This window comes from Suncus etruscus, chromosome 1, assembly GCF_024139225.1.
Source record: "Suncus etruscus isolate mSunEtr1 chromosome 1, mSunEtr1.pri.cur, whole genome shotgun sequence".
NCBI classification, from domain to species: Eukaryota; Metazoa; Chordata; class Mammalia; order Eulipotyphla; family Soricidae; genus Suncus; species Suncus etruscus.
This window is the reverse complement of record NC_064848.1, coordinates 173,846,529-173,863,486: the sequence shown is the minus strand read 5'-3', so window position 1 is coordinate 173,863,486 and position 16,958 is coordinate 173,846,529. Positions and strand designations below refer to the sequence as shown.

Sequence of the window (16,958 nt, the reverse complement as noted above, 5' to 3'; positions counted from 1 at the left end):
GCCCAAAAACCAAAAAAAAAAAGAGTTTTTCACTTAAGGTGTCTAATCTGGTTGAAGTAAATCAGGGAATTGAACTGAAAACTCAGGAAACTTTAGAGCTCTGGAGGCATTACATAGGTTATATTCTCTCCTCCCTTTCTTCCTTCTTCCTTCTTTCTTCCTTCTAATAGTTATTTATTTAATTTTAGCCTTTTTCCAATATGAGAGCATAACCAGGCCTAATTTTAAAATCATGATTAAAATGGCATGTTCCAGTCTTCTCACCAAAGAGGATGAGAATTCCCAGAAAATAACATTAAGCATATGACTTCCACAAACCATATGCATAACATTGGCTCATTGTCAGATGCCTGGACCTTATTGGAAGACAGAGTCCTCAGTTTCACCACACAGGAAAGTTTCCATAACTCAATCACTGAGTCGGGGGAAGGGATTGGCTAGACCACGGCTTTTTTTTTACCCAGATACAGAGAATGTTCCATGCTCTTCTTTGCACTTTCCCATTTCTGAGTTAACTTGATATTTAACCTCAGACATGGACTTGGCTACGTCATTTTAGCCAGTGAGTAATTAAGTACTTAAATCTTAATGTTTTTTGATCCTCACTCTATGAAAAATGATCAGAATAAGCTATTCTGTACTTTCCATTTTCTTTTTTTTGTTTTGTTTTATTTTGATTTTGGGCCACACCCTGTGGCACTCAGAAGTTGCTCCTGGCTCTGTGCTCAGAAATCACTCCTGGCAGGCTCGGGGGAACATATGGGATGCCGGGATTCGAACCACCGTTGGTCTGGGTCGGCTGATTGCAAGGAAAACACCTTACTGCTGTGCTATCTCTCTCTGGCCCCCTATGTTTCCATTTTAGAATACAAAATAGTAGGGGGTTCAAGAGATAGTACAAAGGGTAGAGAATTTACCTTGTATATGTCTGACCTGATTCCAATCCCTGGCATCCCATATGGTTCCTTGAGCACCACCAAGAGTGATTCCTGAGTGCAGAGCCAGGAGTAACCCCTTTGCATCGCCAGGTGTGGCCTAAAAAACAAGCAAACAAAAGATTCATATACTTGATTCTCTCCACTTTAGTTTTATCTTTTTTGTTGTTGTTTCGGTTTATGTGTTTTTGAGAGCCACGCCTGCCCTTGCTCAGGGCTTACTCCTGAATCTATGCTCAGGGTGTCAGGGATGGAACCTGGGTTAACTGCTTGCAAGGCAAGTGCCTGCCACTGTACACTCTCTCCAAATCCTTCATATGTATTTAATACAAAGCACTTTTCCAGTCATAACACAGTCCAGTTCTTTTTGATTCTTATCTTATAAAATTCTCAGTATAAATTATGAACATGCATAATAAAACAAATATCTTGTTTTAACTGAAAGAAGATACATACATTTTTTTTTTTTTTTGGTTTTTGGGCCACACCCGTTTGATGCTCAGGGGTTACTCCTGGCTATGTGCTCAGAAATCGCCCCTGGCTTGGGGGGACCATATGGGACTCCGGGGGATCGAACCGAGGTCCTTCCTTGGCTAGCGCTTGCAAGGCAGACACCTTACCTCCAGCGCCACCTACCCGGCCCCACATACATTTTTTGATACATACATTTTTAAACAACCCACCTGCTGAGGTTCAGTTGAACATCCTGACTTTGCTAAAATAGGTAGAAAACTTTCTTTTCATGTCCTCTTCAGTTTTCTTTTTTTTTTTTTTTTTTTTTTTTTTTTTTTGTTTTTTGGGCACACCCGGTAACGCTCAGGGCTTACTCCTGGCTATGCGCTCAGAAGTCGCTCCTGGCTTGGGGGACCATATGGGACGCCTGGGGATCGAACCGCGGTCCGTCTCCTAGGCTAGCGCAGGTAAGGCAGGCACCTTACCTCCAGCGCCACCGCCCGGCCCCCCTCTTCAGTTTTCTATCTTCTCTAATAACATTCTATTTTTCTTATAGATAAGATAGTTAAAGCAAGAAATCTGGAGTTAGACTGTTAGATGAGAAATGGGCACTATATTCGGAAGTTATAGTTAACTATGGTTAGAGCATTTCTATAGAACAATGAAAAGTCTAGCTATATTAGATTACTTAAAATTGTTGTTTAGGGGCCGGGCGGTGGCGCTGGAGGTAAGGTGCCTGCCTTGCCTGCACTAGCCTAGGACGGACCGCAGTTCGATCCCCCGGCGTCCCATATGGTCCCCCAAGAAGCCAGGAGCAACTTCTGAGCGCATAGCCAGGAGTAACCCCTGAGCGTCACAGGGTGTGGCCCAAAAACCAAAAAAAAAAAAAAAAAATTGTTGTTTAAGGGGCCGGGCAGTGGCGCTAGAGGTAAGGTGCCTGCCTTGCCTGCGCTAACCTTGGACGGACCGCGGTTCGATCCCCCGGCGTCCCATATGGTCCCCCAAGCCAGGAGCAACTTCTGAGCGCATAGCCAGGAGTAACCCCTGAGCGTTACTGGGTGTGGCCCAAAAACCAAAAAAAAAAAAAAAATTGTTGTTTAAAGAAAAAGCAGGCCGGGGCCGGGAAGGTGGCGCTGGAGATAAGGTGTCTGCCTTGTAAGCGCTACCAAGGAACGGACCGCGGTTCGATCCCCCGGCGTCCCATATGGTCCCCCCAAGCCAGGGGCGATTTCTGAGCACATAGCCAGGAGTAACCCCTGAGCGTCAAACGGGTGTGGCCCAAAAACCAAAAAAAAGAAAAAGCAGGCCAAGATCATGCCTGGCAATTTTTTGAAAAGTTGAATGATATCCTGTGTCCATGGAAGAAATCAGTAAGATATTTTAAGTATTCTGTAAATATTATTTAATGCAACAGTTGACTAAAGAAATAGACCATTTTTGGGCCCGGAGAGATAGCACAGCGGCGTTTGCCTTGCAAGCAGCCGATTCAGGACCAAAGGTGGTTGGTTCGAATCCCGGTGTCCTATATGGTCCCCCATTCCTGCCAGGAGCTATTTCTGAGCAGATAGCCAGGAGTAACCCCTGAGCAACGCCGGGTGTGGCCCAAAAAAAATGAAAAAAAAAAAAGAAAGAAATAGACCATTTTCTTTTTTTGTTTGTTTTGTTTTGGGGCTATATTTGGGAATGCTCAAGAGTTACATCTGACTGTACACTCAGGAATTATTCCTGGTGGTGCTAAGAGAGCTATATGCAGTGCTGGGTGTTTAATTAATCCTATTTAGTATATGCTTGTTATTCATTAGACAAGAACACCTTTGGATGAAGCAGGTTTTGGATTGGTGCTTTTACTATTGTTCTCTACCCCCCAGGAGCTTCCTAATAAGAAGCCCAGATCTCAGGAAAAAGCTCTCTTGCATTTCTGGCTTTTCCTCACTTGTTATCAGCTTGTTAGAAATGGAATGCTGGGGCCGGGAAGGTGGCTCTAGAGGTAAGGTGTCTGCCTTACAAGCGCTAGCGTAGGACGGACCGCGGTTCGATCCCCCGGCGTCCCATATGGTCTCCCCAAGCCAGGGGCGATTTCTGAGCTCATAGCCAGGAGTAACCCCTGAGCGTCAAACGGATGTGGCCCAAAAACCAAAAAAAAAAAAAGAAATGGAATGCTTTTGTATTGAACCTGTTTTATCCCCTTAATCGTGTGTGGATTATTTGCTGTGTTGGCCCAAGTCTCTCCAACATCCTAGGCTTGGGGCATGAGGCTCCCGCTCGCTCTGCTGGGGATCAAACCCAGGTCAGCTGCACGGAAAGCAGTTCTACCCACTGTACTCACTCATCACCACCAAGAATGCCTCATTCTTTGTTAGGACAGATCTGCATATTTTGTGCTGTGGGAGAATAACAAAGCTAGAAGTTGTGGAGAAAGAGTTCAAAGGGAGTCAGTCCCAAATTCACTCTAAGGGACCTTGTTGCCAAAGAATCAAAAAGGAAGGAAGGGAGGGAGGGAGGGAGGGAGGGAGGGAGGGAGGGAGGGAGGGAGGGAGGGAGGGAGGGAGGGAGGGAGGGAAAGAAAGAAAGATAGAAAGAAAGAAAGAAAGAAAGAAAGAAAGAAAGAAAGAAAGAAAAAGAAAGAAAGAAAGAAAGAAAGAAGAAAGAAAGAAAGAAAGAAAGAAAGAAAGAAAGAGAAGAGAAGAAAGAAAGAAAGAAGAAAGAAAGAAAGAGAGAAGAGAGAGAGAAAGAGAAGAAAGAAAGAAAGAAAGAAAGAAGAGAGAAAAGAAAGAAAGAAGAAAGAAAGAAAAGAAAGAAAGAAAGAAAGAAGAAAGAAAGAAAAGAAAGAAAAAAGAAGAAAGAAAAGAAAAGAAAGAAAGAAAGAAAGAAAAGAAAGAAAGAAAGAAAGAAAGAAAGAAGGAGGGAGGGAGGGAGGAGGGAGGAAGGAAGGAAGGAAGGAAGGAAGGAAGGAAGGAAGGAGAGAGAGAGAGAGAGAGAGAGAGACAGAGAGAGAGAGAGAGAGAAAGAGAGAAAGAGAGGAAGAGAGGGAGGGAGGGAGGAAGGAAGGAAGGAAGGAAGGAGGAAGGAAGGAAGGAAGGGAAGGAAGGAAGGAAGAAGGAAGAAGGAAGGAAGGAAGAAAGAAAGAAAGAAAGAAAGAAGAAAGAGAAGAAAAGAAGAAAGAAGAAAAAGAAAGAAAGAAAGAAAAGAAAGAAAGAAAGAAAGAAAGAAAGAAGAAAGAAAGAAGAAAGAAAGAAAGAAGAAAGAAAGAAAGAAAGAAAGAAGAAAGAAGAAAAAAGAAAGAAAGAAAAAGAAAGAAGAAAGAGAAAGAAAGAAAAGAAAGAAAGAAAGAAAGAAAGGAGAAGAAGAAAGAAAGAAAGAAAGAAAGAAGAAAGAAAGAAAGAAGAAAAGAAAAAGAAAAGAAAGAAGAATCTTTGCAAGTACCAGAGAGAAAATGAAGGGATTTGTCATTTGCCTTGGATATCCCTGACCCTAATTTGATCACCTATGTGTTATCCCCAAGCACTGCCAGGAGTAGCTCTATAGTACTGCTGGCTGCAAATCAAGCAACAAGAAAATAAAACACTAGAGTTTAAAAAGTATTAAAGGAGTAAACCCCCCCAAAAAAAAAATTAGGGGAATGGAGAGATAGTATAGCAGGTAAGACACACACACCTAAAAAAGAAAGAAGCACAAACACAGCAGAGGAAAAATAGCTCATTGAGCGGACTGATTTGATTCCTGCACCCTCACACCTGGTGCTGTACAGTTTCCTTGAAGGGGGGGGTTTATTTTATTCGTACTATTTGGCTCTGCATGTTTTGCTTTCAAAAAGTTCCTTATAGGGGCCAAAAAGATGGTACAGCAGGTTATTCACTTGACTTGCACATTGCTGGCCCAGCTTCTGACCACATGTGGTCCCTTGCACCTTTCAGTAGTGATCAATCTATGAGTATAGAGCCAGGAGTAAACCCTAAGCAGTACCATATGAACCAAAAGCAAAAGCAAACAAAATTCCCTAGAATAACCCTATTTTAAAGAGTAGCTGCTAATTATAAGGAGGCTTCATCTCCATTCTGACTCTGTGAGAAAACAAGGGCAATTCCCTCTCCTTTCTTTCTCTTCCCTCCTCTTCCATTTCCCTTCCCTCTTTTTCTTTTTTTCTTTCCCTCTTTTTCTCTTTGCCGCTCTTTCTCTTTCATTCTTTCTGTGATAGAAATGTGCAGTGAGGCAGTAACACAAATACACCTGATATTTCTGGATAAAGCAATGGTTTTCCTTCTACACAACCACAAAGAAACGAATGGTATCATATGTAGTTATAATACCACTCAGCACACAACAGTCTAACTTGAGTATAAAGAGATTTTAATCACAGATGTGAGCGAAATTCAAGCTGTTTTAATCCCAAATCCTAAAGTTGAATCACAACGAATTTTAAACTATGCCAAAGATTGTTAACCAATACTGACCTATATGAGAAAGCCTTAGATTTTTTCATGTTAACACCTGTTTTCATCCTGAATTTATTTTATGTGGTAGTGTTCTTCCATGTAAAGGAACTTGGTTTAGGTGGGTTGCTATATGTCAGTAGCAAGTAAAATGTACCAGTTACCTTTTTTTTATTTTTTTTTTATTTGAGGGCTGTTTTTTCTTTTGGAGCCACACCCTATGATGCATAAGGGTTATTTTTGGCTCTGCATGCAGGAATTACTTCTGTCAGCCCACCAGTTATTTTCTTATAATATCAGTTTCAGCATTCATTTAATTAAATAGCATTAGTGATTAATATTTTCACTAGTCACATAGGATTGCTATATACCCTTCTCTTTTAATTTTTTTTTTTTAGATGTTTGTTGTGAGGCCACATCCAGCAATGCTCAGAACTTACTCCTGGCTGTACACTCATGAATTACTCTGGTAGGGCTCTGGAGGAGACCATTTGGGATGCCAAAGATAGAACCCAGGTTGACCACATGCAAGGGAAGCACCGTTCTTGCTGTACTATCTCTCTAGCCCATTTTTTCTTTTAGACGAGTCAAGATAGCATCATATAGAAGATGGTGGACTCTTGTCCTCGTGCATCATGATGCATGGTCATATAATTTTTTTTTGTTTGTTTTGGTTTTTTTGGGGGGGCCATACCCAGCCACACTTAGGAGTTACTCCTGGCTCTGCTCTCAGAAATCACTCCTGGCTCCAGGGATCATATGGGATGCCGGGGATCAAACCCAAATCTGTCCTGGGTCAGCCACGTGTACGGCAAACTCCCTACTGCTATGCTATCACTTTTTATAGGAAAAAGAACAGGAAAAGGGGCCGGGAAGGTGGCGCTAGAGGTAAGGTGTCTGCCTTACAAGCGCTAGCCAAGGAACGGACCGCGGTTCGATCCCCTGGCGTCCCATATGGTCCTCCCAAGCCAGGGGCGATTTCTGAGCACATAGCCAGGAGTAACCCCTGAGCGTCAAACGGGTGTGGCCCAAAAACCAAAAAAAAAAAAAAAAAAAAAAAGAACAGGAAAGAAGGGTCATCAATGAGCTCAGGGGTAAGCTCCAGACTATGATCTCCTGAGCTAATCTTTTGATTTTTTTTTTTTTTTTCGGATCACACCCAGCAACACTCAGGGCTTATTCCTGGCTCTATGCTCAGAAATCGCTCCTGACAGGCTCAGGGGACAATATGGGATGCCGGGATTCGAACTACTGACCTTCTGCATGAAAGACAAATGCCTTACCTCTGTGCTATCTCTCTGGCCCCTGAGCTAATCTTCTAAGGCACCTCTCATATTTACTAATCCAGAAGTTTCCCATTCCATAGTTAACTCACCACAGTAGACTTGACTCCTGGCTAGCTTCACTAAATTAGAATTGTGAAGGATGGGTTCCAACCTAGCTCAGGTTTTATTAACTCCTAAATAAAACACTGGTCTCTAACACCTTCTCAAAATGGGTTGGGAGGGTGTTGTAAGACTACACCTTACACCCGATGACAGAAATGGCCCACTCCACAACTGAACCTTATCAAATTGCCAAGCCACCAAAGTCGTTCCAGATTTATAAATCCTGGAGTGCACACCTCAAAATATCCTAAAAGCATTCGCCCCCTAGGATCACAGCAAATCTGTTTGTAAAGTTGCATAGAAGATTACCAAGCTCAGTTATCCTAAGGCTAAGCAGTAACACAGGCTCAACTAGCACCAACCACAGCCCACTGAGCTCTTAGACAATAACTTCAATAACACTATTCAACCTTATAACGATCATTACAAATTCACCCCTATTGTTTTGAAGTTTTGAAAATTCCATTTGCCTTTGTGTTATAACAAACAATATGAAGTGAATTTGTTTGTGCCGCCTGTAAAGGGATGGCTCAAGTAGTGGGTGAGAAACTGGGAGCACTGATGGAGAGAAGGTCACACTGGTGAAGGGATTAATATTTGAACATTTCTCCTGATGGCTGCATAGTATTCCATTGTGTATATGTACCACAGTTTCTTTAGCCACTCATCTGTTGAAGGGCATCTTGGTTGTTTCCAGAGTCTGGCTATTGTAAATAGCGCTGCAATGAATATAGGTGTAAGGAAGGGAATTTTGTATTGTATTTTTGTGTTCCTCGGGTATATTCCTAGGAGTGGTATAGCTGGATCGTATGGAAGCTCAATTTCCAGTTTGTGAAGGAATCTTCATATAATTTTTAAAATGTTTAAAAGTTCTTTTGGGCTTGAGAGAAAGAGTTCAGAAGGTAATGGCACCTTGCATTCTTGCTGATCATGCTGCTTCAGCAGTATCCTAAATTAGTTCACTTTACCTAAATATCTGGTCTCCTGAGCACTGCTTGTGGTTCACTCCTGAGCACAGAGACATTAATGGTCCCTGAGACCCACACCCACCCCCGCCCGGGTATGCCCCAAAAACAACTTTATTGGAAAATGGCAGATTAAAGAGAGGAATTCATTTCTTCAAAGCAAACACCTACTATATCTCTTTGGTTTGTGTGTGTGAGAGAGAGAGAGAGAGAGAGAGAGAGAGAGAGAGAGAGAGAGAGAGAGAGAGAGAGAGGGAGAGAGAGAGAGAGAGAGAGAGAGAGAGAGAGAGAGGGAGAGAGAGAGAGAGAGAGAGAGAGAGAGAGAGAGAGAGAGAGAGAGAGAGAGAGAGAGAGAGAGAGATTTGTATGTTTGTTTGGGTTTGTTGAGGGTTTTTTTTGTACCACACCCAGTGGTGCTCAGGACTTTCAGGAATCACTCCTGGATGTTCTAGGGACGATATGGGGTACCAGGTTCAAACTTTTGTCAGCCATGTGCAAAGCAAATGTCCGACCCTCTATACTATTGTCTCATCAGCCCTGTATCTCTCTCTTTTTTTTTGGGGGGGGGGGAGGTTGGGTTACACCCAGCAGTGCTCAGGGGTTACTCCTGGCTCTGTGCTCAGAAATTGCTCCTGGCAGGTACAGGAGGCCATATGGAATGCTGGGATTCAAACCACCATCAGTTCTGGATCAGCTGCGTGCACAAATTCCTTCACCAGTGTCTATTTCCTTCCATCATTTTCACACACACAAACATTTGCTTCCCACTAATCAGTCTGCCTCTTTAAGAGGTGCCTTTTTTTTTTTTGGTTTTTGGGCCACACCCATTTGACGCTCAGGGGTTACTCCTGGCTTGGGGGAACCAAATGGGACGGGGGGGGGGGGGGGATCGAACCGCGGTCCGTCCTATGCTAGCGCTTACAAGGCAGACACCTTACCTCTAGCGCCACCTTCCCGGCCCCAAGAGGTGCCTTTTTATTTTTATTTTATTTATTTATTTATTTTTTGGTAAGATTTTGCTTGTTGTATCCCGTCTTTATAAAGCTGAAGATCTTTTCTTCAGTATTTCCCATCCATTCATTTGTTTGCCTTAATTTTTTTTGGGGGGGGTCACGCCCAGCAGTGCTTAGGGGTTACTCCTGGCTCTATACTCAGAAATCACTCCAGGCAGGCTGGAGGGAACATATGGGATGCTGCATGCAAAGCAATGCAGGAATTTATAAATCCACTGCATTCAAGGCAAATGTCATACCTCCATGCTATCTCTACAGTCCCTGTTTGCCTTATTTCTGGATTGTGTATCAATTTGCTTTATTTCTCTCCCCTCTCCCCCTTATCTTTCTCTAATTCTGGTAACTGAAAGGCTATTAAAAAAAAAAAAATAAAGAGGGGCCGGAGTGATAGCATGGAGGTAAGGCATTTGCCTTTCATGCAGGAGGTCATTGGTTCGAATCCCGGTGTCCCATGTGGTCTCTCGTGCCTGCCAGGAGCAATTTCTGAGCCTGGAGCCAGGAATCACCCCTGAGCACTGCTGGGTGTGACCCAAAAACTACAAAAAAATAATAAAATAAAATAAAATAAAATAAAAAGAGGGGCCAAAATGACAGCACAACAGGTAGGGCATTTGCCTTTCACATAGCCAACCCAGGTTTGATCCCTAATGAACCATATGGTCCCTAAGCCTGCTAGGAGTAATTCCTGAGTGTAGAGCCAGGAGTAACCCCTGAGCACCACTCAATGTGCCCCCCCCCCAAAAAAAAAGAAAAGGCAACAGTTAGCACAGTGGACTTTGACTTCTAAAAGACTGCGTGACCAATTTATTTCTCCTCCCCCACCCTTTATCATAGCTATCTACTGTAAGAGGAAAGTCAGTTTTGTTTGGAGGGCAATTTGTCACTGTTGAATCAGGCCTGAGTCTGAGAGCCATCATGAGTCACTATGAATAGGTTCTGATATTGGTTGAGTCCCAGAGAAACGAGTGGTAAAAGACTGTGAGAATCGTTATCAGACAGGAAATGACAGCTCATTAAAATATTAACCATTAAGCATACTGAGATCACTCTCTCTGAAGATGTATGGAAATTTAACTTTATCTGAATAAAGTGTAGACACCTCTGAGAACCATTATTTATAAGACTAACTTTTAGTAATTAGTTTTAGTCAAACTCCCTCACAAATAAAACATGTGTCTTCAAAAATCCTTATATGAAAAAAACAGAGGGCAGTACTGGCGAGGTAGCAGAGCATTGCCTTGTACATAGCCAATCTGGATTTGACCCCAGGCACCCCACATAGTCCCCAAGCACCACCAGGAATGTCTCCTGAACGTAGAGCCAGGAGTAAGCCCTGAGCACAGCTGGCCCCTTCCTAAAAAATAACTGCCGTTGGGGCCAAAGAGATATGACAAGAGATAAACCACGTGCTTTGCATGTGGGTTGCATGTGGGGAGCCCTGTTGAATCCCAGCACTGTGTGTGGTCACACAAGCACCAAGTGAGCACCAAACCAGGGATAGTCTCTGAGCACCACTTGGTGTTACTCAAATGCCCCCCCCCAAAAAAAAACTGTCATTATTAGCCTGTTTTCAAAATGCTTCTCTGAACGTAACAGCAATAGAAAAAAGGGGTTTCTTTTGTCTTTCTATTTGTTTTTTTTTTTTTTTTTGGTTTTTTGAGCCACACCCTTTTGATGCTCAGGGGTTACTCCTGGCTAAGCACTCAGAAATTGCCCCTGGCTTGGGGGACCATATGGGATGCCCAGGGATTGAACCGCGGTCCTTCCTTGGCTAGCGCTTGCAAGGCAGACACCTTACCTCTAGTGCCACCTCGCCGGCCCCTGCCTTTCTTTTAATACAGCCCCTGACCTGGTTATTCTGAAAACATTTATCCCATTTATAAGCTTTTAAAGGTTTGTTACTGGGGCCAGGCGGTGGCGCTAGAAGTAAGGTGCCTGCCTTGCCTGCGCTAGCCTAGGACGGACCGCGGTTCGATCCCCCCGGCGTCCCATATGGTCCCCCAAGCCAGGAGCAACTTCTGAGCGCATAGCCAGGAGTAACCCCTGAGTGTCACCGGGTGTGGCCCAAAAACCAAAAAAAAAAAAAAAAAAAAAAAGGTTTGTTACTGATCACAAACCAATGTTTGACTTATTGTTTAGACTTTATAATTAATCACCAGAGGGATACTAAAATAAATCAGCCTCAAATTACTGTACAAACAATAATATATGTTTAGAAAACCTGCATCCCTTATGCCGGAGAGATAGCATGGAGGTAAGGCATTTGCCTTGCATGCAGAAGGTCGGTGGTTCGAATCCTGGCATCCCAGATGGTCCCCCGAGCCTGCCAGGGACCTGTCAGGAGTGACTTCTGAGTGTAGAGCCAGGAGTAACCCCTGAGCGATGCCGGGTGTGACCCCAAAACCAAAAAAAAAAAGAAAGAAAGAAAAAAAAGATAAACTGCATCCACATTTTTCTAAGAAAAGTAAAAACTTGTTACCCATTCCTTTACTGGAAATTTTTGTCAGTATGTTTTTAGGAAATCCAGTGTATCTTACAAGATCACTTTAATGCTAGAGCAGGCATATATTTTTTAAATTTTTATTTTAATGTTATTTTTCCCTTTGGGGGCCACACCTCGCTGTGCACAAAATCACTTTGGGAAGATTGGGGGACTATATGGGATGATGATGATCAAACCTGGGATGACTGTATATAAGACAAGCACTTTACCTGCTGCACTCTCTCTGCAGCCCAAGCTTATGATATTAAGTATTGACTGCCAGTTTTGTTTTAATAACAACAGCAACAAAAACTGCCTTAAAAAATGTTCTAATCATAGAAGATTTTTAGATCTTCTAAAAGAATGTCCTAATTTGATAATTATCTTTGTGATGGAAGAGAGATTTACTAAAGGAAATCAAGTAGTGCATCTCTTTTTGTTTGGTTTGGTTTGGTTTCTTGGACCACATCCAGTGGTACTTCGGGGTTCCTCATTGCTCTGGACTCAAGAATCATTCCTGGCAGGCTGCAGGGACTGTATGGGATACTGGGAATCAAACCTGGGTTGGTCTCATGCAAAGCAGGCACCCTACCCACTGTGCTATTGCTCCAGCCCCAGAGTGATACATTTCTTATATCTGGTAAACAGATTTGTTTGAGACTTACACAATTTTAAAGGAGTTCCTTAAAATTTGAAATAATAGATGACAGCCAATGAATTCTGGGGATGGGTGTGTGCTCAGAACTAAGAAACATGTGAAATCTTAAGTATTGTGAGAAACTGGAATGAGTAATCAATCTACTCGCTCTATGCAACCTCTGCCGATTGTGATTCTTCCTCTGGAAGATTTTCCATCTTTTGTAGACACAGAATAATGCAGACCATTATTTATAATGAATCAATGTGGAGCTTAAAATACTGATAATTTGGGGTCAAGACATAATACTGTTTATAGAGCACTTGCTCTGCACATGGTCTGCCTAGGTTCAATCCCTAGCATCCTATATGGTTCCCCAAGCACTACCAGGCGTAACCCAGGTGCATGCGCGCGCGCGTACACACACACACACACACACACACACACACACACACACAGATTTTATTTGTGAAAATTAAAATCAAGTACCAAAATGCAAAATAATCTTTTTTTTCCAAGAAAATAATTATGAAAATATTTCTTTTGGAAATTTGGGGCTTTGGGAGAGTACTCATTATTCCCTTCTTGCTCAGTGGTCTGGGGACCATATGGCTGAACTCTTTGAGCAATCTCCCCAATCTCTGTATTCTATTTTTTCTGTCTTTTTTGTTTTATATCACAAAACTTTCACTACTTTAAAGTCATCACCTAATGCAAGGCAGAGGACTTCCCCACTCAGTATGGGTTGCACAAGGCCCTCTAAATTTCCTGGCTTTCAGAAAATGGCTTGTAAGCTATTTCCAAAGCTAACCATAGAAAAACCACTGAGCTGGGGTCCGGAGAGATAGCACAGCTGTAGGGCATTTGCCTTACAAGCAGGATGGATGGTGGTTTGAATCCCGTCATCCTATGTGGTCTCCCGTGCCTGCCAGGAGCGATTTCTGGGCGCAGTGCTGGGAGTAACCCTGAGCACCACAAGGTGTGACCCAAACAAACAAACAAACAAGAAACAAAAACAAAAACAAAAAAGCCACTGAGCTGTAATCCAAGTTAGTTCTTTATGTGGCGGTCTGCTGATTGGAAATATCTTAAGGGATGATTTTGTGGACTGATACTTTTTTTTTTTTTTCAGAAGTACATATTTCAGGATGATAACTGTAATCTAAGGATTATTTTTAATGGCTATTCCTGGCAGTGCTCAACAACTACTACTGATAACCATGCTCAGGACCACCACTCCCAAAATATATGCTACACAGCCACTCTAGCCCTTTGAGCTAGCTCCTTGACCCTTTTCATTTTAAGTTAGTCCTTAATCAAAATATCAAACTATATAATGGTTGGGCCATCTAGCAGTGCTTCTGTCCTACTCTCAGCTCTGTGCTCAGGGTTTGCTACCAGCAGTACTCAAGGGACCATCAGTACTGGGGACTGAACTGGTATTGGCCACATGCAAAGCAAGCAAGCACTTTGGCCCCTATACTATTTCTGAAGCCCTGATGTTAACATTTTTTTTAATATCTGGAGGTTCAGGGATATAGTACATGGAGTACATGCTTAGCATGTAAGATCTTCCGAAGTTCAATCCTTGACAGATATATTCCCTCAAGTATCCTCAGAAGTATTCCCCTAGCCAAGCAAGAAGTCACCCCTGTTGGCCAGAGAGTACAGAAAATCTTTCTGACAGTCTTTCTGTGCTTTGTATTTAATTATACATAATGTATTTAAAATAGTAAATGGTTCAGTGAGTCTATTTGCATTTCCGTATGCAATATCTAAGGAAGAAAAACTGCTGAAGAAAAAAAATGTTCTCTTTTATAGTCATTCATTACTGATAAATAGCAGCTGGCAGCATAATTCAGACAGATCTATCCTACTTTGCGAGTCTGTGAGAGGGACTGAGACTGTGAATTAAGAGACTTCATTTTTTTCTGCCTTTGATGTCTGTCTTGGGAGTCTCAGGTCTAATCAGAGCAGCCATATCCTGTGCTATATGTCAGGCCTTTTTTACCTATCCTGCGTGAAGGAACCTTTTATTATTTATTGGCTTTCAATTTTGGTTCTACACCCAACTTTTGATTTTGCTCAAGAATTACCCAATTGGTGCTCATTGATCATCAATTCGCTTTTTAGGGCTCGTTCCTGGTGGTCTATGGAGAACTGTTCAGGGCTAGTGATCAAACCTGGGTCTCCCAGATGTAAAGCTTGTGCTTTCTGATCCATCTCCCCAACCCAGGGCTCTGAGTGTGAGTGGGGGTGTATTCCTGAACTCTGTGTATTTCTGAACCCACAAGAAAAGTTAGCGCTCCAACCCTTTGATGCATCTCCCGAACCCCATTTTTGATGCCAGGAAATCAAACTCAGGAGTGTGTGTGTATGTTGATTTGTAAATCACTTTGCAACTAGCTTGTGACTTCCATGATGACTTTATGTTTCTTATGGCATAAACTATATCTTGCCTGTTTTGCTTTTTTTTTTTTTTTGTGGCTTTTTGGGTCACACCCGGCAGTGCTCAGGGGTTACTCCTGGCTCCATGCTCAGAAATTGCTCCTGGCAGGCACGGGGGACCATGTGGGGTGCCGGGATTTGAACCAATAACCTGCATGAAAGGCAAACGCCTTACCTCCATGCTATCTCTCTGGCCCCTGTTTTGCTTTTTTTTTGGGGGGGGGGCACCACATCTGGCAGTGCCCTGGGGCTATCTACAGCCTGGGCTAGGAGACTATGTAGTTCTTGGGCTCAGCATGTGCCAGACACTTCTGAATTCTCTCCAGGTCTTGTAGTTTTTGCACCCATTGCTGTAATCTTTACATTGCTGGACATAAAATAAAGGGGTAAGGAATGGATAAATAGTACAGCAGGTGGGGTGCTTTCCTTGCATGCAGCAAACTCAGGCTCTGTCCCCAGCAACCCATATAGTCCCCAAGCATTGCCAGGTGTGGTCAAAAAATAAAGGAGTTTTCTATCATTTCTATCACTGTAATTATAAAGGAAAGTGTCAAACAGGAGTTAGGTATTTGTTAACTTGTAGTATATAAATGTAGCAAAGAAATTCCTATACTCTGCTCCTCTGCTTTTTATTACAGAAAGCAACAACTGACTTGTTCTAGAAAAGAGACAGGGAAGTTAATTTAATACTTTATAGGGAGAGCAGTAGGGCTCTGTTGCAATCATATTTGAAATACCTTTAGCTCCACCCCAGAAAAACTTTTAACCCTACTAAGACAGATGAGAAAATAAAGAGAACAGAAAATAAAGTTTTTTATTTCTGAGAACCCCAAGTTCCCATTTAAAAAGCAAAAACAAGGATCAGAGTGATAATTTGATTTGCTCTCCAACATCCCATATGGTCCCCCACTCAAGCCCTCCAGGAGTGATCTCTGAGCACAGAGCCAGGAGTAAGCCCTAGGCACCACTGGGTGTGGCCAAAAATAGAAGAAAATGGAATAATAAAATTAAAAAACAAACAAAAAGGAATTTTTAAAAGGAGAGCCTGGCAGCTAGAGTTGCCAGAACAGCTTAACAGCTTGGCGTGCATGTATTCTGGGTGAGAGGGTGCTCCTGGCACAGAAAATTATCAGAGGTCACTCTCCCAATCATCTCAGAACAAGTTGTTTAGTAACGTACTGCAGTTCCTGTGCAAACCATGTACCATAAACCACGAAGTGATTCAAGGTTCATAGTTCCTTCTTTGTTCCTTTGTTAATCACTGACTTCTGACTAGTGGGAGGTGCCTCCCAAATTTGCTAATGCATTCTTTTTGGATAAGGATGACGCACAGATTGTCCTAATAAGGACTTGGATTGAGAAAGGACCGCCCCCTCGGAGAAGATGGGACAAGTCTGGGAGAGGGCCGGAGGTTTCTTTTTCAACTCGGGATGACACAAGCATAAGTCATTTCCTTATTAATCGGTTCAAACCAGTTCTTACAGGAACTGGTGGTGATAAATGTGGGACTTCTCAGAAGTCATTCATTTTACTCTTTCTGCCTCCCAGTGTACAGCTACCGCTGCACTGGCCACACTCGGACGATGGGCTCTTCTGCAGAAGGGAGTTCAGCTCCAGATTTTTCCCAGTTATGTTAGCCAGAGGAGAGAGCTTTTCCTTTGCAGGACTTGTAAATTTTGAATGTTCTCTGAGGAGTTTCTATGCTTTCACCAGCTTTGCTGTTTGCTGTATTTTTTTTCCCTCTTCCTAACAAATGTCTACATTTTTTTGAGTTCAGGCGGTAAGTGGATTTTCTTTAATATTTCTCCTGCTTTTCTTCCCCAAATGTGCCCTTTTCCTTGGGCTCCTTCCTGCTTCCAGTGCTGTCCCAGGCATTGGTCCGTCTCTGCAGAAGCCATTCCAGGAGTACCTGGAAGCCCAGCGGCAGAAGCTTCACCACAGAAACGAAATGGGCACCTCACAGGTGAGACTCCCCATGCACCCACCTGCATTTGGCATCAGGTTCCCGGTGCTCACCGGCTCTTCTAGGCAAATAGAGGGAAGCATGTTTATCTTCCCAGAAGCTGAAGCTCTTTTTACTCTCTGCTGGGAAATGTGTCTAAACCAGAAATAGTCACTTCTGTTTCCTGTGTCCTCACTCAGAAATAAGAGGACTAATTGAAAGTAGTTGATTGTTTCATGACGTGAGTTACTACTACCTTGATCTT

The 16,958-nt window shown here is 42.8% G+C and overlaps 1 protein-coding gene across 1 annotated transcript in view; it reads left to right on the top strand.

Annotated features, from left to right (window-relative positions):
- VMP1 (vacuole membrane protein 1) overlaps positions 1–16,958 on the top strand; it is a 130,489-nt gene that overhangs the window by 109,870 nt on the left and 3,661 nt on the right. Inside the window, exon 11 of the mRNA XM_049772183.1 lies at positions 16,612–16,714. Within this exon, the coding sequence (XP_049628140.1) occupies positions 16,612–16,714 (103 nt within the window). The remainder of the gene's footprint in view (positions 1–16,611; positions 16,715–16,958) is intronic.